The sequence below is a fragment of the Dioscorea cayenensis genome, chromosome 12 (assembly GCF_009730915.1).
Source record: "Dioscorea cayenensis subsp. rotundata cultivar TDr96_F1 chromosome 12, TDr96_F1_v2_PseudoChromosome.rev07_lg8_w22 25.fasta, whole genome shotgun sequence".
Lineage (NCBI taxonomy): Eukaryota > Viridiplantae > Streptophyta > Magnoliopsida > Dioscoreales > Dioscoreaceae > Dioscorea > Dioscorea cayenensis.
This window is the reverse complement of record NC_052482.1, coordinates 18,402,311-18,424,660: the sequence shown is the minus strand read 5'-3', so window position 1 is coordinate 18,424,660 and position 22,350 is coordinate 18,402,311. Positions and strand designations below refer to the sequence as shown.

General features: G+C 33.5%; 2 protein-coding genes across 2 annotated transcripts; one reads left to right on the top strand and one right to left on the bottom strand.

Annotated features, from left to right (window-relative positions):
- Positions 1-8,008: 8,008 nt before the first annotated feature.
- Positions 8,009-9,112, top strand: LOC120273254 (WRKY transcription factor 55-like). The gene is made up of 3 exons (XM_039279884.1): positions 8,009-8,445; positions 8,550-8,681; positions 8,947-9,112. The coding sequence occupies exons 1-3, from the start codon at positions 8,039-8,041 to the stop codon at positions 9,110-9,112; spliced, it is 705 nt and encodes a 234-aa protein (XP_039135818.1). The 5' UTR covers positions 8,009-8,038.
- Positions 9,113-12,956: 3,844 nt separating this feature from the next.
- LOC120273253 (cytochrome P450 81Q32-like) lies at positions 12,957-14,659 on the bottom strand. Its single transcript, XM_039279883.1, has 2 exons — positions 13,748-14,659; positions 12,957-13,631 (listed from the first exon to the last, which is right to left on the bottom strand). Exons 1-2 carry the CDS (start codon positions 14,657-14,659, stop codon positions 13,008-13,010), a joined length of 1,536 nt encoding a protein of 511 aa, XP_039135817.1. The 3' UTR covers positions 12,957-13,007.
- Positions 14,660-22,350: the final 7,691 nt, after the last annotated feature.

Below are 22,350 nucleotides of genomic sequence, written 5' to 3'. Positions count from 1 at the left end.
ATCAGTAGAGATACAGAGATTTGATTAGCGATCAATGTTGCAGGGAAAATGGTAGAAATCATGTTCCGATTTTTAGTAAAAATAAAAGAAAAATACAAAGTGGAGGTGGAGGTGGAACTACAACAATCTGAAAAGGCTGAGAGTTCAAGTTCAAGAGAAGAAAGATTAGTTTTAGATGGTGAACTGGGAAGACCCAAACGCACAATTAAGCCACCAACCAGGTATGGTTTTGAGGATTTAGTTGCTTTTGCACTTAATAGTTAGTGATGCAAATCCTACTTCTTTAATTTCCAAGAAGGTATGAGTAATCAAAATAAAGATAAGTGGCTTGGTGCTATGGTTGAAGAGATAGAGTCTCTCCATAAAAACAAGACTTGGGAGCTGGTTGAACTTCCTCCAAGGAAGCGGGCTATTGGGTGCAAGTGGGTCTCCAAAAGAAAGCAGTCAGTATTAGAAAAAAAGGGAAAAGTTCAAGGCTAGATTAGTGGCAAAGGGGTACTCACAGCATAAGGGATAGACTATGATGAGATCTTTTCACTGTGGTCAGACATATTTCTATCCGAGTGGTGTTAGGTTTGGTAGCCAGATGGGATCTACACTTAGAGCAGATGGATGTGAAGACAACTTTCCTTCATGGTGATTCGGAGGAACAGATTTACATGGAGAAACTACAAGGTTTTGTTCAACCCTGGGCAGGAGCAATTGGTTTACAGCCTAAACAGATCACTCTATGGTTTGAAGCAATCTGCACGGAAATGCTACAAATAGTTCGATTTGTAGTACATAATCCAGATTGGCTATAAGCATTATGAGTATGATTGTTGTGTTTATGTTTGAAACCTTGATGATTGTTCCATTATTTTTCTATTACTGTATGTGGATGATATATTAGTTGCTGCGAAGAATATGAGTGATGTGATAGAATTGAAAGCCTTATTGGGGAAGGAGTTTGATATGAAAGATTTTGGAGCTGCAAAGAAGATTCTTAGTATGAAAATATGCAAGGATAGAAGCTAAAGGAAACTGTGGTTATCTCAATAGAATTTTGTTGAGAAGGTATTGGACAAATTTGGCATGAGCAGAGCAAAACGAGTTTGCACTCCATTGGCTACCCACTTCAGACTTTCTTAAGATCAACGCCAAAACTAGAAAGTGAGGTTGAAGGTATGTCTTCAGTTCCTTATGCTTGTCCAATTGGTTGCTTAATGTATGCTATGGTTTGTACAAGGCCAGATTTGGTGCATGCTATTTGTCAAGTCAGCAAGTTCATGGCAAAGCCTGGTAAGCAACATTAGGAAGCAGTCAAGTGGATTTTCAGGTATCTCAAAGGCACTGCAGATTATGGCCTTGTGTTTGGCAGTGAAGAGGGTAATTCTTTAGTTGAGGGGTATGTGGATTCAGATTACGCAGGAGATTTGGATGACATGAGGTCTACTATAGGATGTCTTTACTCTTGCAGGAAGGCCTATTTGTTGGAAGTCTATTGTTCAGTCTATTGTCGCATTGTCCACGACTGAGGCAGAATATATTGCAATTGCAGAGGCCACTAAAGAAGCTTTATAGCTTACAAGGCTCTTCAGAGAATTGGGTATTGAACAAGGTGGAGTTAGATTGTATTGTGACAGTCAGAGTGCAATATACTTGGCAAAGAATCAAGTCTATCATGCTAGAACCAAACACATTGAAGTAAGATTTCATAAAATCAGGGAATTGGTGGCATCTGGTCAGATATTATAATTAGAGAAGATTCACATCTCAGAGAATGCAGCTAATATATTCACAAAGACAATAACTACAAAGAAGTTCAAGCATTTATTTATGTCTGTAAATGCTAAGAAGGCATGGCACCCAACCTAGATGATGAGAAGCTCCCCGGTTTTCTATCTCCATTGGGTATATTCGCCAAGGTTGAGATTGTTGTATATGGCTCATATACAAGGATGAATGGGCAGCCATTGGGGAGAGACAACAAGATGGGTTGAGGATGTGGGGATAACGCCCCCACAGTACTGTATAGGGGTATTTTGGTAAATTGTACCAGGTAGGGTTTATATATATATATATATTCATGTAATATGTAACCCTAATTTTTCTAATAAGAGAATCGATAGCCGCTCCTCTCCCGAGAACGTAGGCATACTCTGCCACACCTCGTTAAATCTCGGGTCTTTGTGTGATTGCTTTCAGGTTTTCCTTTTGATCTTTGTTCTATTTCTCAACAAAATTATATTAATCAAAAAACAATTTTGTGCCGAACATTGGAATTTTTTTTAAAAAAATCAGTTATAAATGAATTATAAAATAACTTTGATAGTTAAGATGCTAGGATTTTTTCTTCATCAATTTACTGCCCTCTTTTTTAACTCATTTAAAATATATAGTAATCTCTAAATCAACTGAAATTATATCAGGTCTTTTGAGATTTTATCTGTTGTTTTGAAAGCATTTGTTACTAGAAGGGAAAAAAAAGTCTGAACACATTTAATTCTAACCAATTATATCATGACATACATCATTGTTTACATAATGATAATTACAATCTCTAATAATTTCTGTTAGTTCCTCCGGTATGGTTTGTGGGTATTAGGTAATACTCAAGCACTCATAGAAATCTCACACAAACCAATAAAGAAAGAGCACACAAACAAACACAAGGAGACACACAACGTTGGTAACCCAGTTCGGTGTCCACTCGCCTACGTCTGGGGGGCCAAGCCCGGAGATAAACAATCCACTAAAAGAGGTAAAAATATATGAGTACAAACACTTGTCACTCACACTCTCAACAATAAAGATCACTACCCTCTCTAGATTGTTTGGTGCTCACACACTCTCCTCCAAGAGTCACTCAAGAGTCACACCCACAATCTCACGAGCAAGGGTAGCTTATATAGACGTCTCAACGTCCCAAATATAGCACATACCTCTTTTAGAATCTCCTGGCTACTAATTTAAAAAAACCCTCGCTAAAATTAGCTATCAGAACTCCCCGTTGTAACATAAGTTACAACATAGCCCTGATCACGACTTGACCGAGTTCTAGTTACGTCTGGGACGACCTCAAGACCCATCAACCTCCCGGTCATGCTTAGTCCGAGTCGATGCGCACCAAATCTCCCGATCCCGATCGCCAGAACTAGCCTACCTCCTCGGCTCCTCATCACGCAGCCCCTCGCAAAGGGCGATCGTCCTTGTGCGTCTTCAATGAAACTTGCCAAACTTAGTCTTCAATCCACCTAAATTTGGTCTTCAAATATTCTCCAAACTTGATCTTCAATTCACCCAAGTTTGGTCCTCAAATCTTGCCTTCAATAGATCTTCAATCAATCAATTCAATCATCAAGGATTCTTCAAATCATATCTCTTTCATTCATACCATGAATAGATAATTCTTCAAATAAGCTCCACCATATTTAGTCTTCAATCATATCACCTAAATATGGTCTTGATATGATCTTGTCTTCAAATAGTCTTCAAAATAATTTCCTCCATGTTATAGACATACTAAAAATAGCTCCACCAAGATCTTCAAGATGTTTGCCTTGCACTCCAAGTCTCTTTGCCATGTCACAATGCTTGCCACATCATCAATTATGCCATGTCACATAGATTGCCACATCACTTGGTCTAGGTGTCAAATCATGCCAATAAATAGTGCGGTTGCACTAACAATTTCAATTAACCTAGAATTGCCACGTTGTGTGTGGACCGAGAACTAGAGTGTATCCTTTGGGCCGTGCATGCGAAGAACTCTTCTTTCTTCTTAACATCATAACCAGTCTTGTGAGGTGCATGGACCCAAGATATCCCTTCAACTTTTAAATCAACTTCATGAGATCACAACCAGTCTTCATTCAGCAAAGACTATGAAAATATTAGAGCCTTAATTAACTTTCCTTAGGTTCTATCTTAAGGACAAGTATGTGGTTAATTAGTTAATTATCACTAAATATTTATCATTAGAAAGGATATTAGAGAGGAGGGGAGTTGGTGGATGATTATGATGGATGCATGTATGTTAAGTAATATATTGTAATTAACTTAGCTAAGTTTGAATGTTCTTCCAACATGAGTCAAATCACATGGTGCATGCATGCCTGTTATAATTAAGTGATATATTTATAGAGGTGTCTAAAGAGATAAGAACAAATTTAAGAAAGGTTTTGGTGTATCATTCAATCACTACAAAAATATATATATATATATACAATTTTGTAAACCGATAATTGCAACGGAATAAATCTTGCAATTTTATGATAGATTTGTAACAATGTGCAATGGATTAAAAAATTTGCAACCGAATATATATGTGATAGAAAAAAATTCGTTGGAAAATTTATTTGAAACGAATTTGCAACCATTTTTGCAACAAAATTGTGATGAATTTAAAACGGTGAAACAAACATATATTTGTTGCAAATTTGCAACAAATATATTTGTTGCAAATTTGCAACAACAATTGTCAAATTTGGCACTGATTTTGCCATGAAAATTTTTTAAATAAACAGAGTAAAATGAATATACTTTAATTTCCTATTTTAGTAAGTATAATTACTTTCCTATTTTATTTCTATAATTTTATTATTTTAAAAAATTATAATTAAATTTAAAAAGTACTTAAAATCAACTAATTATTCTTACAATATATTCAATTTTAAAATATTTGATAATTGTTAGTGAAACATTCATGAGAATAAGTTTGATACTACAATTAATAATTGATTCATAAAAATAAAATTAAAAAAATAATTTTAAGAGTAATTAAATAAAGAGCATTTTTTATTTTTTACTTTAACGGAGTTATACTTATAACAACTCTTAATGTTCTAACTTTAAACAAAATAAATTTTGTACCATATTATTAATATATAATTTTTCTTGTAATAAATATCATTAAGAGGTCGTTTGATTCACAGAATCTTATATTAGTATTATGAGAAATATGAATCCCAGCTCAGGTTGACAGGAATATGCGCAAGGAATCTTTCATTGCAAATTATTTTTTGCTCAAAATTCCTTATTCTAAATAAATATTTTTTTTTCTCCAACTTTATATTTGAAAAAAATAATCTCAAATGATTTTTATGTTCATCCAAATGTTTGGATGAGTATATTTTTCATATAAAATGTATGACTGGTTTCAAAACAAACTACTAAAACATTATAGATGTAATTAAAGATATTCTATCATTATTTTTGAAAAATACAATCAATTTTTGAAAATTTTAATATTCCTGAGATTTTATTGAATTTGAAGGGTGTAACGGGAAAGAAATTCACATTCCTCCAAATTATCACCTATGAAGTTGGTAATCGCATCCCCAATAATATTAGTCAAGTTATTATATTCCGGGAATATGATATTCTCACTCTATATAACCAAACGGTATAATATAAGATTATCTGGTCTGTATTTCCGGGGTAATCTAATATTACCCTCAACCAAACGGCATTGAGAGTTAGATACAAGATATCTTGGGAGTTAGATACAAGATATGAGAATGTTTTAAGAAAAATATGATTTTTTTTTTTAATTTAAAATAGATCATATAACTTCTATTTTTAATTAAAAAAAACTTTTTTACCCTTTTTAGTAAATGAGTTGGAGTTAACCTTTTATACACAATTGGCAATGAATTTTTCAAAGGAAAAGTTATAAAATGGAGTTTTATATATATCAAAATATATTTAATTAATTTGTATTTATTTATTCGTTCATGAATTTGGTTTCAATGAACCTTTTGAATAATACTAAATACATAATAGACACGTGTCATCTCTACTGAAAGAAATTTCCCTTTAGGAGGTGAGGAGCTTCCAGGAAGAAGACATAATCAAGTCCTCCACCCACTTAAGGGCAAGGTCTTCTTATGGGTCCCTTCCACTTCATTACTTTACCATTGAGCTTTGAATAATCTGCATAATAAAACAATTTAAAAAGAATTTGTGGGCCAAGCAAGTGAAGATATCCAGAAAAAAATGTTGCACGATGAAATAATTTTTTTAAAAAATAGAGAAAAAAAATATCTATGTATGATTAAGAAGAATGTAGGGATGGGCATGGGGCGGGGAGTCCCCGCTCCCCCGGGGATTCGCCCCGTTTTGAGCGGGGAATCCCCAGTTTTCTCTCTCACGGGGACGGGGGTGGAGGAATAAAATTCCCCGGTCACCGTAGTGGGGCAGGGGCGGGGAGTGATCTTCCCGCCCCGCAGAGTCCCCGCACCGAAATATTATATATATATATAATATAATACAATGTTTGTTATTAATAATGATTAGTCTCAATTAATACCTAATTTTATAGATTTTTTTCTTTAGATTATTGGATTTTTTGTAAGAAATGTGTTAAAATAAAAATTAAAAAATATATAATATAATATCATGTTTGTTATTAATAAAGATGAATCTTAATTAGTATCTAAGATTCTAAGTTCATGAATTTAAATATTAAATTAGTGGATTTTTTTTAAAAAAAATTGTGTTGGGTAACCGGAGCGGGGATTTTCACCCCGTGGGGATCCCGGTGGTGCGTGGAGTGGGGGCTTCCTCCTCCCCGATTCCCCAACTGGGACGGGGACAAGGAATCCCTGCCCGAGATGGGAGAGTGAGTGGAGAGACACTCCCCGTCTCCGCCCCGCTCCGTGCCTATCCCTAGAAGAATGAATTAAATAAAACCATAACTTATAAGGACAAAATACAACTTTAATCCTTCAAGTTGTTTTAGTTATTTAAATCTTGCTATTAAAAAATTATTTATTTATTGAAGAGTATATTATAAATATCTTGATAATTGAAGTTCCATGTTAGGGTGGTAATTGGATGGGGAATCCTCAATCCTCATAGGGATCTGATCATGCAGAGATTCTCTGATTTTTTTTTTTTCTCAGCGAGAGTGGAAATGAGGGCTATTTTGTCCTCATTTCATGAAATGGGACCGGGGCAACGAGAGCTTTTGCAGGGATTCCAAGCCGATAAATTATCTATCAGTTGTTTAAATTTTACGTAAATATTACAAATATTTTGTCTTACTTGTATAAATTCAAATATCTATATTTTGATTTACATTGATAAGTATATAATGGAGTAATTTTAATAAGTTTCTTTATTATAATTTGCATTTAATTTTATAAATAATATTTTATGAGTATAGTATTAAATATATTTATCCTTATATTAAATAATTTTTAAAAAAAACTAAACTTATGAGCATATCATGTACCATGCGGAGGTAAAGATCTCCATAGGGATTAAGATTCCTAACGTAATGAGGATGAGAGATTATTCCTCTCTATCAAGAAGTTGGAGATGGGGATTAATATTCCCATCCCTGCCCTGGTTCCCACCCTACTCAATTAATTACCACCCTTAATCACTGTTTTGATATCTCCCATGAAAATCACATAGTAATCTCTAACTAAAAGGCATTGCCCAATCTTAGTAATAACCTATATATATTATTCTATTTTTCTAAAACGTTTTGTAACTTTTTGAGAAACCTTAAATGTTTTCAAGCAAATTATATATTGACTAGTACACATTATCTAAGGAGTGAAACATGCTTTCATATTCACACACACCCATATCATTCAATCTTGTATTCTATATACAGATATGTTACCATATATTTGGTTTTTATCCTTTATTTTTTTCCCAGAAACACAAGCTGTGTGGAACAAAATATTGACATACAGTGCATATAATACAAAGAGTAACACATGCTTTCAAATTAATCCACACACATACATATCATTCTTGCTAATGCATACATCATCCAACTTGAAGAAAATTCAAAACAGTCAGTATTCAAGAACCAGAGAATGCATTCCCAGTTCAAACCCTTTTTCAACTCTAAAAAACATAGCCAGACCAAGATGACTTGGACTTTGTCTTCTCCTTCTTCCCTTCTTTCTCCCTTGCATGCCTCTTCATCCTCTTAATTGCCCCCCTCTCTACGTAACATATATAAATTTATTTCCTATACTCCTTCCATTTTATATATATATGAATATATATCTTCATCTTGATCATAAACTTTATCATGATTTTGTGCTACATGGATACTAGTGGAACTCAACAAGGAGCAAACATGGTCATGGACAACACCTTGATGCATGTCCGCCATGGTTGCAAACTTGCAGATGAGCTAAGACGTTGCCTTCCAGACATGGCAAGGGAACCTCATCTTTTGTTACAAGCTTGCGAAGAAATTGTCAGCACCTTCAACAAAGCCATCCATGGAGTCATCTCTCAGCCTGTCTTTTATTTCCCAGTGACAGGGAACACGGACAAGCTCCATCAAGATCCTTACACTAGCTTGGGGATTCTATGGCCAAGCTCTGGTTATCCTTCTACTCAAATCTTAGAGGCCGACACCATGATCGGAAGCTCATCAGGAGTTAACCAGAGACTGGGAGAGAAGTCGAGTAAAAGGCCAAAGAATAAAAGGTATAAAACTTTCTTTTTTCCTAAAATATTGGAACTTTGATTTATTGTTGTTGTTCTTCTTTGGTGACCGTTGGTAATTAACGGTCATTTGAATTAACTCTCAGGAAGGATGGTGAAGGCATGCATACTGTTAGGGTTCCAGCACCGTTCTCCGGCAACACTGAAATCCCACCGGACGACGGCTTTACGTGGCGTAAATATGGGCAAAAAGACATCCTTGGATCTAGATTTCCAAGGTAATTCATCTGCACATTTCTTTGAATTTTCCCAAAGTTGACAAAAGGACAAAAAAATAACAAAATTGTGTATGATTAGAATGTAGAAAGTTGAATCAAGCACACCTAGTTTGAAACTTTGATCCTTAGAGATATGAAACAGTAAGAGTTAAAAAATGAATGTGTTTTATATATCAGTTTTGATTTTGAACAGAATTAATACACACACACACACACACACACACACACACAATAGTTTTGTTATTTATGTTTTCTTTTTAATCAGGAGCTATTACCGTTGTACTCACAAGACATTTTATGGGTGTAATGCAAAGAAGAAAGTGCAAAGATTGAATGAAGATCCCTTAACTTATGAAGTTGCATATAGTGGTAACCACACTTGCATGACCACCACCACGCCAGTGACTATCCCTGGGTGCCCGGAGAGTTAGACACCGGAGTTTCATCCTCAATTTCTACTTCAATCCCTTTGGGAACGTGGTTTATGGGTAATATAGAAGGTACTCAAAGAGGGAACACCGAAGAGCATGCCGGAGGAGATGCGGATTATCAGCCATCTGATCTTGCCGATGAGCTGTTTAACTCTCTTGGCAGTAGAAGTACTATGGAGGGCATTTTTTTCCAACCAAAGCAAGACAAGTGAAGAGCATCAAAGTGATATTGTTTGGATGAATTACATGCAACACACACACAACACACACACATACATATATATGATCTTATAGAAATTAATTTCAGCATTTGTGAGAATTATTTAGGGTTTGAGTGGTAACTGATAAGAATGGAAGGGAGATGTAGATTTTAGAAGATGATGTTAGTTGAAGCTATCCATCTCCAAGAAAGTTAAGAAACCATTTTGGTTGCAAATTAATACCTAGTGGTGAAGATTATTGTGTTTGGATTATCTTAAGAGATTTTCTTTTCTAGTATTAGCATTTGTTGTATGGCAAAAAATTTGAATCAATAAGATTGAGAGATTTGCATCAATGAGAATTTTAGTACAAGATTAGAAATCTCTTGGGTTTCTTTATGCATTCATATATATCATGCTCATGTATGACATGCAAGCATTTTAGCCATAATGCAATTTCTTAGAAGCTAATTTGCATTTGCGTTGTTGGACAAGTTACTATAATGCATATCAGCTTCTAAGAAGTTGTATTTTATATATATATATATATAAATATATAAGATTGATATTTTTAACTATTTTTTCATATTTTATGCATACAATTATAATTATGACTTGCGAAAGCCCCATCTGCGGTTAGTGACACCATTTCAGAATCTCTAGGGAAGGAAAATGTGATGAAAAGTCGAATCGACGAATTAATTTTGGGGGAGTTCGGGACTTCTCACATGAATCCCAATAAGCCAAAATGAGGATGTGTGAGGCATTGACTCCGCGCACATTTTTTTTTATGTAGGCGCTTGTAGCCCTTTTCAATATTTATATATATTTTTATATTCAATCTAATACTTTTGAGGTTTTTATTAGTCTATTTTTGTGTGTGTATATATATATATATGATGGTATTTAATCCAACCTAAATACCAATATAGTTTGGTGATTTATATCAATTTTAAGAGAATAAGTGTGTTAATTGTATGCAAATAAATAGTTTAAATGTTAGTATGTTTGAATTTTTTTTATAAAAACATGGAAAGAGACCAGAAATTGTTTATGAACAAAGTCTAAAAATCAATAAACAATGATTAGCCTAAAAAAACTCCTTTTATCAAATCCTACCCTTACAATTGAATAGCTAGTATTTATCCTTTTCCCAAATCAAAGGTGGACAATTTGAATATGTGATTTCTCAACATTATTCAAAACAAAAATCAAATTCAATTAGGATCCGAAAAATATGCATAAATTATAATGTATTAATTAGAATAAAAATCAAATAGAAAATAAAAATTGTAAAAAGATATGAACTGAAGAATGCCCATAAAAAAATTATGGTTAATTTTTATCATTTAATAGTGATTGTTATATATCACGCCGGCCAAAGAGAAAAATATTGTAGCTGGTTATATAAAAAATAGTGCAACAAAAATTTAGAATTCTTTTCGTAATAATTTTGTTTTCACTGATTGCAATAGTAAGCATAGATGAACAGGAATTTTGGATTCTGAATTATAGGTATGTTAAAGTCTTTGAATTATATCCTCAGGTCTTTTAATACAAAACATGATACATATAGACAATTAAAGAGTATATTTAATAAGTGTAAGTGTCACTTTCATAATCAATTAATGTTACATAACATTCAACCCTCTAAATCATGTGTGGGCCAAATTCAAGGAGATTTTCCATGTTAGTTTGCCTTAAATTTCAAAAGAATGATTTAAAAAAAAGAGTATTTAGGTAAACTTTCTATGAAGTTTCAAACACATCAGAATGTTCCTTACAAGTTCTCCCATGAATATTTCTCAACTCTTTGCTATACTTTATTTTGGTAACATAGACAGTTATTGTTTCATGGGAAGCTTCTAGCTACTCTTAGTTTATGACAAATTAGTCCTTGGAGTAGTACTTCATAGCCATCTTTATAATTACATTGAAATTTATGAACCCATATGCGTTGTTCCTCTTAATTTCCCTTTTAAAATACAAGTCATGGGAGCTTTAGGCCATACTGATTAAATGAACATGAATTATATATAAGATAACACAATTAGTCTATGAGAGTTATTGCATTCATATGGATGAAAAATTATATTTTAAGTTTCAAATTTGGAGTTGTAAAAGTTTACAAAGTCAGTTAACCTATTTAAATAAAACTTTGATTTTTTAACAAATGGCATTGACAATCAAACCAAGGTAGAGCACGCTATTTGATTTTTTTTTTTTTCTAAAAATAATGCAACAAAAGAACAAATAACTATTAATTAAATTTTTCATGCTGTCCGGGCAATTCGGGGCCCATATACAACTCCGTAGCTGGAAGATGTTTCAGAAGTTTAATATCAAGTTCTTGGACATCACTTTCTAATTGAACATTAGTTTGGATATAATCATAATATCCAAATTCTGATGGTTGTATGATAATACAAGATCTAAATGACCGAAGTAGACTTCCTGTGCCCAGCAGTCCAGATATTAAATGATTATGAGCCTAAACCACCTGAAATAAGTATTATATATATATATAATTAAGATGACTGATTAAGCCACTAAAAAAACAAAAGGATGCATAAGTTTCGGCGGAGCAAGTAATGGGAGAAAGAGCATGCACACATGGGCACTAAAATCATAGTTATCAAACCCGGACCGGCCCGACAGTCGGACTGGTTGACCCGGTGACCCGGTGCTTCAACCGGTCCGGGTCTTTAATTAGACTGGTTATGCAATCAACCCGTTCTAACCCGCATTATTGACCCGCTTTGACCCGGTGGTTAGACCGGTTGACCCAGCAGTCGGACCGATTGACCCGGCGGTCATCAGACCGATTGACCAAGTTTGATTTGTAATTTCAATTTTGAACTTTGGTTATATATTGGATTGAGTTTGGTTTGATACTTTGATGATAAATTTAAACTTTTATTGTGAATTAGTATTGTTATGTGTTGGTATTATGTGAAGTTTGAGCTTTTTTTCTCTTTTCTACTACTTCCAAATCAAATATTAACAATTGTTTTGTATTTTTTCCATCAAATTATTTATTTGGTAACTAATAATTCATGGATATTATTATGATATATCATTATATAATTAAAAACTAATTTATAATTTTAAAATAATATTTTTAAAAATATTTTTTATTAACCAAGATTTAATTCAAAATGACCCGACTGTTGAACCAATCGATCCGTGACTGCAGGCGCTCGACCGGGTCAATGCCCGGGCCGGGTCTGATAACTATGGCTAAAATCATCTGCACATAATTGTTACTCACACTACAAGAAATTTATTTTCACCCTTGATTTAAATTCTCATTATTTGTGAAGAATTCTAACAAAAAATCCAGTTACTAATAGTCATAGGCCACTTAGGCATGCATTGATAAAATGTATTGATAAAAAGCATCATAAATTTGAAAACAAGTTGGAATAAAACAAACTAGTGTTTAATACTACCTATTTCTCGGCAATTTTAAGCTTCCCCGCTTAAAGTTTTTCAAAGAATATATATAACCCATAATATTAATAATATTAATAATATTAATAATAATAATCTCACATCAATTAATAAACAACAAACACTAAACATGCATAAAACAGCAATCAAATTGTCTAAGATATAAAAACATACATGATCATACCCAACATTTATTTCCTCACACAAACACACATTTATTACATAAATAAATCCCAAATAATTCAGAGATTAGAAAGAACACTAATCATGCTTGATCTAGGCTTATACAAAGCCTCAAGAGGATGAGCTTTAGGCATACTCATCCCCAAAGCTTCCTTCATATCCACCATCTCCTTCCCAAGTCTCTCCCACTCAAAACACTGTATCAAAGCCCCTAGAGCCAACCCTATCAACTTAAGGGCAAGTCCTTCCCCAGGGCACCTTCTCCTCCCCATCCCAAATGGCATCATCATCTTACTCAAATCTCTCCCACTCTCTTCTTCATACCTCTCTGGCCTAAACTCTCCTGCACCAGCACCCCATATATCAGGGTCTCTATGCATGGCATACACATTCACTAATAAGATAGTGCCTTGTGGAATATGAAAGCCATTAAGTTCACAGTCTTGCATGGACTCATGAGGTAGGAGAAGGGGTGTGGCAGGATAGAGTCTTAAGGTCTCATTGATGATCCCTTGAAGGTATGGCAAGTTTGGCAGATCACTTTCTTGTATCAAACGTCCATGCTCTATCTGTTCATCAATCTCTTCTTGAGCTTTCTTTAGTTTTTCCGGATGGTTGAGCAAGAGAGACATTGCCCATTCAAGTGTTGCTGTTGATGTGTCTGTTCCTGCCATTAATAAACTCTTTTTTTGTGGTATCCCACAAAAAGAAAAAAATAAAAGTATTCATTAGTTGAGTATTAATAAATCTATTGTCTCAATGTAAGATATGTATATATATATATATATATTATATTTACCAAGAAAAGAGCTTTGATGAAACGGTCAGGATAGGATTCAGGATTCTCTTGTTGAAGAGAAAGTAAGACACCAATCATGGTCTTCTCTTCACTCTGATCATCTCTTGCATGCTTGATCCTCTCCTCATCAATCAAGCCTTGAAGATGTAAGTCCCACTCACTCTCCAACCAAGCTAACCTCTTCTTTGTCCCTTGGAAATCAAAAAATCTGAATATCTTTGGCAAGAAGTCCCTAAGATTAGAAGTTCCACTAAACATGAAGGTTCCTCTAACCATCTCAAAGAACCTCCGAGCTTGAGCTTCACTACTATACCGTTTTCCGGCCACTCCCATCATCAACACATTAAGCACAAGTTCAAAAAGCTTAGGCCTAAGTTCAACTTTAGTAAATGAAGAAGAAGAAGAAGAGGAGGAGGTGTTGTATAAGTGATGTAAGAGTGAAGTGAGTTCAGTAGTTCGTGTGGAGACCAAGGATTGGAGACGGGCATTGGAGAAGAGGTGGTGAGCGACGATGCGACGGAGAGTGCGCCAGTGAGGGCCATAAGGGGAGAAACCGATGGTGGTGTAATTGTAGGTGAGAAAGCGGCCGGAGGGAAGGCGAGGACGGGTGGCGAAGATGAGATCAAGAGTGGTGAAGCATTGTAAAGCTAGAGAGTAGGAAGAGATGATTAAGAGACGACGAGAGGAGAAGTTGAGGAGGAAGCAAGGGCCACGTAAGGAGGAAAGGGAGGAGAGAGTATGGTGGAGGGGTTTCTTGAAGAGATGGAGATGACCAATGAAAGGGAGAGAAGGAGGACTTGGAGGGAGCTTTAGGTGCTTGGTTTTGTGGAGCTTTGGATTGGAGAGGAGTGGTTTGATGAGGAAGAGAAGGAGGAGGAGAGTGATAAGAATGGTTGGAATGAGGAGGTCCATGTTGTGGTGGTGGTGGTGTTGTGGTGGAGAGATAGGGGTGTTATATAGGAGAAGGATGGTGATGGAGAGTTGATTTGGTTTTGGCACTCGGAATTTTCAAGGTTTGTTTAGTGGTCCTTAGTTTGTTGCAATTGCAACCAATTCTATGGAGAAAATTGCATGTACACTCCATTATATTTGTATTTATATGAATGTTCTTATTTTGATTGGGTATTTATAAATGATAAAAGTTGAGCTAACATCTCCGTGTCCATTCACACTGAATTTGTTGACTAACTTGTTCATATCATAATAATAAAGGCAGATTTAAATCTCAGCTTATATAGAATATTGTCATAATTATGTTAAAGGATTAATTCCACACTGACTTATTCATATTTTGTTAAATAATAATGTTAATTATAAAATTATTTGAGTGACTAAAACATTTATGTGTGCACATACTACATATGTATTTTATTATTTATGAGGGGTGTATATGCAAAGTTGAAAGGTCAATTTTTTGAACGGTCAATTGTTTTGCATAGTTTTTATTTTTATTTTTATCTTTATTAAGTCAACTTAATTATAGAGATCAACGTGAAGACATCAGATTTGTGAAGGATATTTAGATAAATATAATATTTAAAAGATATATATATATACAGATATTAAACAATGTCACGATATTAGATATTATAATACCGACATGCCGGATATATGAAGTATTCACTCTTGATACATGTAGCATTTTAAATAAATTGTATCTTATAATTATAACGCAATACATATGTACCAGAGATATGTGAAATATTTTAATAAATTCTAATATTTTAAATCAAAAAAAAATCTAATATATATATATAATAGCAGTAATTAATAATATTTTTTTATTGACAATGCTCAAACAAGTAAGTCTGAAAACATCAAAATAACTAAATAAAGAAATAAAATAAAATAAAGAATGCATGAAAACTGTGTTTGACATCATATGTTTGGACCAAGCCCACAGGGAATCAGTTCACCATTAGTGGACAAGACACAGTGGTATTTATTTAACTACATGTCTTTGGAGACGAAAAAGTAAGAAAAATAAAGCCAGTGATGAATCTGTTTGGAATGGAATCAAGATCTATTTATGATTTGTTTTTTTTTAAAAAAAAATTGTTTTTCTGAGTCATGAGATAGTATGGGTCTCCTGATTCATGCGCATGCTGTAGATTTTCATATCATTATTAAAAATTAATATTTGGAAATATTTGAATTTGAGTTTTAAGTTTATCTGCTATTTCTGCAGAATGTTTTATTTAAACATAACACAAATTAAATGTACCAACTACTATTTAATGCAATGAAATATTATAGGGATGGTGCATGGATAGGCCTATGGTTAAATTCATATGTCAATAATTTTTTGTTACCATGCTGTGCATATATGCTACTATATAAAATATTATAGTAACCGTATTCACTCACTGTTTACATTTTCGTCATTTCTCTCCCTCTACAGTTGCATGGCATGAGATATTTATTAACTCTTTTAATTCTTAAAATATATTTTGAATATGTACATGATAAAAACTCTAATCACACATGTGACGTTTGACCGATTTAATAAATTTTTAAAAAGTCGTTAAACTACAGTAACTGATGCACCATTGTACATGTCTTCTCCTTAACACCCTTTATAGGATGGTGTTTGTCGCCTTTACAATAAATAAATAAATGTCTTGGTCATATACTTAAAAATAGCAGAGACTGATTCTTACTCTAACTAAATCTTCCTTCAGTTTGATTTATAAAAAAATTATAAAGATATTTGGTTGAGTTTGAGAGAGCATATTCCTTTATCGGATTAGGATAAGCTCCGTTAACTTATTTTCTTCTAATGCATGTACATGTGTATATATTGATTAGGAAAAAGTCAGATTCAAACACCTAGAATTTTGACTAAAGAAGCATTTGATACAAGGTTTAAAATATTATTATGGGAATATAGATTCTTTTGAGCATAATAAACCTAAAAATATTTTATTCTTTTATTTGATTCATAAATATATATATATATATATATATATTCATAAGAATATGTTACTAATACTAAACATGAGAATAACACCAAAATATTTTATAACCAACCTTTTTATAAGAGTATGGAAATAATTTCATAATTTTTTATTAATTTCATAAATTTTATATCAAATATAGAAATAATAGATTTCCTTTTTATGTCCATTCAAATCTTAAATTAATTCTCATACCAAACACACCCTAAAAAATGAAATACTAATTCTCTAATTAGTAATTATAAAAGCAATGTGTATATTACATATATGATATATATGAAGAAGGATCTGTGAGAAATTTCTTTTATTAATTATAATGTAAGTTAAATCGATTGAATTAACATCGAAATTGACCAAAATTGTTTTAATGAATAACTATTAATGGAGATGTTAAGGATCTAAATTCTTGTACAATCTCTTTTTAAGCAATGCCAATAATTAATTAATAGTGTTGACTACGCTGGCTTCTAATCTTTTATTTATTAGTGTAAGAATATAAATTATAATGGTTGATTAAGATGTTCAGTTGAAGACTAAAGATGGTCAAACGATTTGTTGTGCGGTGATATTAATTGTTAATTAGTATCTTAACTTGTTGTTTGTTGTACTTCTTCCAGTTGACATCAAGCTCTTGTTTGTTCAAATTGTGATTACTTAAGAAGCTCAAAACAAAGTTGGAAGCCATATTAGGACTTGATTTTACTTGAAGAATACTTATTTTCTCATTAAATTAAGCAAGGAATCTTGACATCTTGTTTAGTATGATGGCTAAAAAGTTTATCATTTAAAAATATTGATAATTTATTTTGTCTCTTTAGAGAGAAGAACTAATTATAAAATTATTTGTTGTCTTGTCAGTCAGGCACAATGGCTACAAGCCTACAAAACTGTGTTTTATTTCATAAGCATTCTCATTTACTTTGAACAAAGACTTTTTCCAAGGGTTTGTGGAAAGTTTGATGTATGCTTTAGCCCTACCTTAAAAACATTTATTCATGTAAATACTTTTTATTTCAAACTTAAACTTAATATTGAAGTTGAGTCTGCTATAATGGAAATGGAAATGTGAACGACCTCTTCATTGAAATTAGATAATAGTCTAATTTCAATTTATTTAAATAATATGAATTTGAATATATAACCATAAATTTTTAGGACCAACTAGTATGTTGTGTTATACTATTCAGAACCATATTGAGGACCTGTTTGGATATGCCAGAATTATAGCGTAATATGTACAATATGCCATAATTTAATATTTTATGAGAATTATGCTATATTGGTTGTTTGGGTGCTTATTTTAGAGTATAAAATTATGGCATAATATTGGTATTATGGTATAAAAAAATATTCCACTAAGAGTGGAATATTTTTTCATTATAAAAAGTCTCTCTCTTTTTTTATCCCGCCATCGGTCCACCGGTGACCTGGCCAACCTCCGACGACCGGCCACCAGTCTGGCCGGCGGTACGGCCAGCCTCCAGCGACCGGTCACTGGTCCACTAGCCTTCGGTGACACGTCGGCGATCCACCGGTGGTTTGGCCATCGGCCGGCTAGCCTCCGGTGACACACCAGCAATCCATTGGTGGTTCGGCCGACCTTCGACGACTGGCCGTCAGCAGTCTAATCACCGATCTGCTGATTTCTATAAATTTTTTTTATTTTGTTAACTAAACACTCATTCTGCAGGAATAAAATATGTTATAATTTCTGTAATAATCACTTGCACTTTCTACATAATCTACATAATAAAATTATGTCATTTTTTTTATTTTGTAATTTGATTTCAATACGAGAATAATACAAGAAATACAATAAAATACAAGTTATTGAGTTAAACCACAGAGGCTTGTATTGCATTATATTTGATGTTGAATAGATTGCACGAAATATTTATTACATTTTATTGAAATAAGATATGTTAAAGATAATTCGGTCATATTCTATTTTAATCATAGATTGTTTTATTTTTTTTAATTATGATGTAATTTGGTAAAATATTTGTACTATAATCTTATAAGTAAAAAGTATTTGTAAAACATTAGAACTACCTTATTTGTAAACAAGCAAGTGAAAAAAAACAAGAAATAAAAACAAAAACAAAATAAAAATTGTGATGATTTTCGCATTTCTAATTGATCATAGACCATGATTTGTTTGATTAGACAAATTATTTTATCCATGACAAATAGGTGACAAACGACCTGCATTCAAGGGAAGTCAAGAACTTATATAAATGTGGAGTTAATACATCAATACACTTTATACCCTCATGGAGCCTCACCTTACAGGGACTTTGAAGTTCGATCTATGGTTTTCTCTGAAATAAGCACTGTAAGTCAAGAACTTATATAAGCGTGGAGTTAATACATCAATACACTTTATACCCTCATGGGGCCTCACCTTACATGGACTTTGAAGTTCGATCTACGGTTTTCTTTGAAATAAACACCGTTCGCAAAGGATCCATTGACAAATAGACCAAGAGACTATTGGTTATCTGTCATTTCATAACTATTTTATTTATTTATTTATTTATTTATCGTTTAATTGGTTTTTCATCATGGTTCTGGAGGAGGATGTATCTATCTAAAATCTTAGCTAAAATAAATGAAAAATTTGTGGTTTATCCATTTTTATAAAATAAAATAAAATAAAATAAATAAAATACAAAATAAAAAATAAAAAAATAATAAACGGAAAATTATTTCACCACTTGCAGTTATGTAATATATAATTGAAATAATCAGGAAACTAACTGACTCTATATTAAACTACAATATGAGCTCTTGTTTTTTAGGTCTCATCTAGGCAACTAAATATGGGCTAGTTCTATTTGTGACAATTCTTTAATTTTAAACAACTCTATTCCAGCTTCACATGTAAAAGTTCAACGTTTTTATGGAAGAGCTTAAGTGAAGAGCACTCTCTCCTTTTAAGTTAAAGCAAAGTGCAAAACAGTTCTTTTTTCTTCAAGAGGTCAGCATATGAATTTTCTTTGTTATCTTTTCATATTTTCTATTGTTTTTAACATGTTTGCATGTTTGCATGTTTGTGACTTGTAATCCATGAAGAAGAAGAGATGGACAATAGAACAACTTATATGTTATCTAACAGTTATGCTACTTCCCAAAGATCTTCAGGTCTATTGATACACGGGTCACCGATAGAGCTCTCATCGAGTGGTGAGAGTTCGATTCTCGGCTGATGGCACATTTCTGGGAATTATAAATAGTGGTTGTGTACGGGTGGTTCCAGCGCCCATGTGAGCGCGGCCGCGTCCTCACTTGTTTTACCTAGACTTGTGCACGTCCCTGAGGTCTCTAGTGGGTTTGCCCCGCTTGTAATACCCTGAACCTTTGGATACCTGTTGGAAAATATATTCAGGGTATTACTATAGTTGCAGTAAGATTTTTCTACAGAGTAATCTTGTTGAGAAACCCCAAGTGGAAAGAATAAGGACCTAAGTGTAAAAGTTTTTAAAAGATTTTGGGTTAAAGAATAAATGTCAAGGATGGACATGAAATGTTTATGGAAACCGAGGACTGAAAAGTAAGATGGAAGGGATCTTTTAAAAAATGTTGTGTTATAACCTGGGGACCGTTGGGTAATTTGAAAGGACCTTTTGAGAATACTATTTCATAATTCAGGGATCATTGGTGAGTTTTTCAGGGACTGTTTTGTAAGAAAATATATTTGGAGGGATTGAAAGTGAATTTCGGCTGAAAATGTAATTTAGAGGAAAAATCTAGGGTTTGAGAAATTGTTCATCTTCTTCTCCATCTTTGTGCTACATAGAACCCTGAGAAGGAAAATAAAATAAAAAAATGAAGAAATGAGGAGAAAAAAATGGGAGATTTGAGGTGGGGATGGGAGATCGTCGGGAGGGAGCTCATGGGAGGGATAGTTTTAGTTGGTAAGAGACTTTTCTTGGTGTATTTTTTTGATGAATGAGTGTATGTATGCATGTATATATGTGTATTTGATGGATTTGATGAAGATAATGATGGATTTGAGTAGGGAAAAAAACATGTTTAATGGTTATAGATGATTGTTGCTTCAATTTGTGTTGAAAAAAATCATCTGTATTTGTGATGAATCTAAACTTGAATGAAGGATGAGATTTTTCGGTTTTCTTGTAGCAATTCTATGTAAAGCATCGAGATTAGGGGTTTGGTTTAGTTAATTAAATTGATGATGATGATGATTAAAGGTGTTAATGATGATGGTTAGATTGAACTGGTTGGGTTTAACCAAATTGAAATTGGTTGAGTTGAATTGGTTTTGTTGAGTTGGGTTTGATCAAATCAAGTTGAGATGGTTTTGAGGTTTGGTTCAATTGATTTGGGTTAAGGATTTTTGGACTGAACCAAGTTGGTTCAATGGATTTTTTGTGTAAGAATTGAGTTGGTTGAGTCTGGTTCGAGTAAAATTAAGTTTGGTTCGGTCTGCAATTAAGATTGGTTCGATTGATTCAGAGTGTTTAGCCTAAAGCGAGTTTGTTTAAATACAATTGAAAGCCAGTTGGATTATGCAAGGTCGGGATTTTTAACCGATTGGAGTGAGTGGGCCAATAGAGAGTCTATTATTATTTTTTTGTATTTTATTTTGAGTTTAAATGTAGTATTTATTTTGTTATATTATTCTGTTAGGTGTTGTTCAGGCTTAGGAGAGAGTTCCAGGTCTAGCAAGGAACCCAAGGACACCAGGTGAGTTGGTAGTGGCTATTATTTTAAATAATTGATTAATTATTATTATTTTGAAATAATTGTTTAATGGCTAGTATTTTGGAAATAAATGTTTAAGTATTTCATTTTATCATGTTTAATTGCGTATAAGGTCGAAATATACTTATATTTATTTTTCCTACTGATGTGCCATGATAACCGTATTGATACATCGGGTTTTGTATAATTATACGTGATTTGCGAATAGTGAAAATACATGTATATGTGATTTAATTATTCAATTCTTGTATTTATTTTTTTGATGGGTATATATGCTTTGATTTTGGAGTGATTTGCGAAACCATGTGAGCATATTAAAAGATGTTTTATCGGCATTGTTAGTAGAATTGGTTTTCATTCTTGGTATAGGAATGGTATCATGGATCTTTACTGGTATTATGCATGGTTATACTTTTTGGCATTGGGCTTTGTGGAAAATAATGGTTATTTCCGTGATGTGAATACTTGTCCCGGAAAAGGATCCCGTGTTATGATTTATCTGGGATGGTATTATTCTTTGTATCTACTTGATGGTTTTGATGGTGACGGGCTGAGGCCCCGACTCTGCGATGAGTGGGTCCCCACGGGCCGGCCTTTTAGAGGTGGCGTGGTGGACCCAGGGTATTGATTACTACGAGGGCCGGTTCGGTGGGAGTGTAGAGCCACTGACCGGATATTCATCGGGTGGCCAGGGGTCAGCCGACGGTGAGCCAGATGGGTCAACGATAAGGACATGAGTTCCTCGACGGCTCGAACCTAGCCAGCTGCCACAGCAAAGGTTTAGAGAGTTTTCTAGACCATGTTATGCTGGGTGAGTGTTGGGTATTGCTGTATTTTGAATTTGAGATTTATGTTATTTTTAAATTGTGATGAGACCAGACTCTCACAAAATTTGTGTTTTCTGAGAAAATCAATTGA

What these genes read in the sequence shown, in the direction of transcription:
- LOC120273254 (XM_039279884.1), top strand. Translation starts at nt 8,039, where the DNA reads ATGATTTTGTGCTACATGGATACTAGTGGAACTCAACAAGGAGCAAAC. An exon ending in AAAAGGCCAAAGAATAAAAG is followed by an intron (nt 8,446 to 8,549) that starts GTATAAAACTTT and finishes ATTAACTCTCAG; the next exon opens with GAAGGATGGTGAAGGCATGC. An exon ending in CTTGGATCTAGATTTCCAAG is followed by an intron (nt 8,682 to 8,946) that starts GTAATTCATCTG and finishes CTTTTTAATCAG; the next exon opens with GAGCTATTACCGTTGTACTC.
- LOC120273253 (XM_039279883.1), bottom strand. Translation starts at nt 14,659, where the DNA reads ATGGACCTCCTCATTCCAACCATTCTTATCACTCTCCTCCTCCTTCTC. An exon ending in TCATCAAAGCTCTTTTCTTG is followed by an intron (nt 13,632 to 13,747) that starts GTAAATATAATA and finishes CCACAAAAAAAG; the next exon opens with AGTTTATTAATGGCAGGAAC.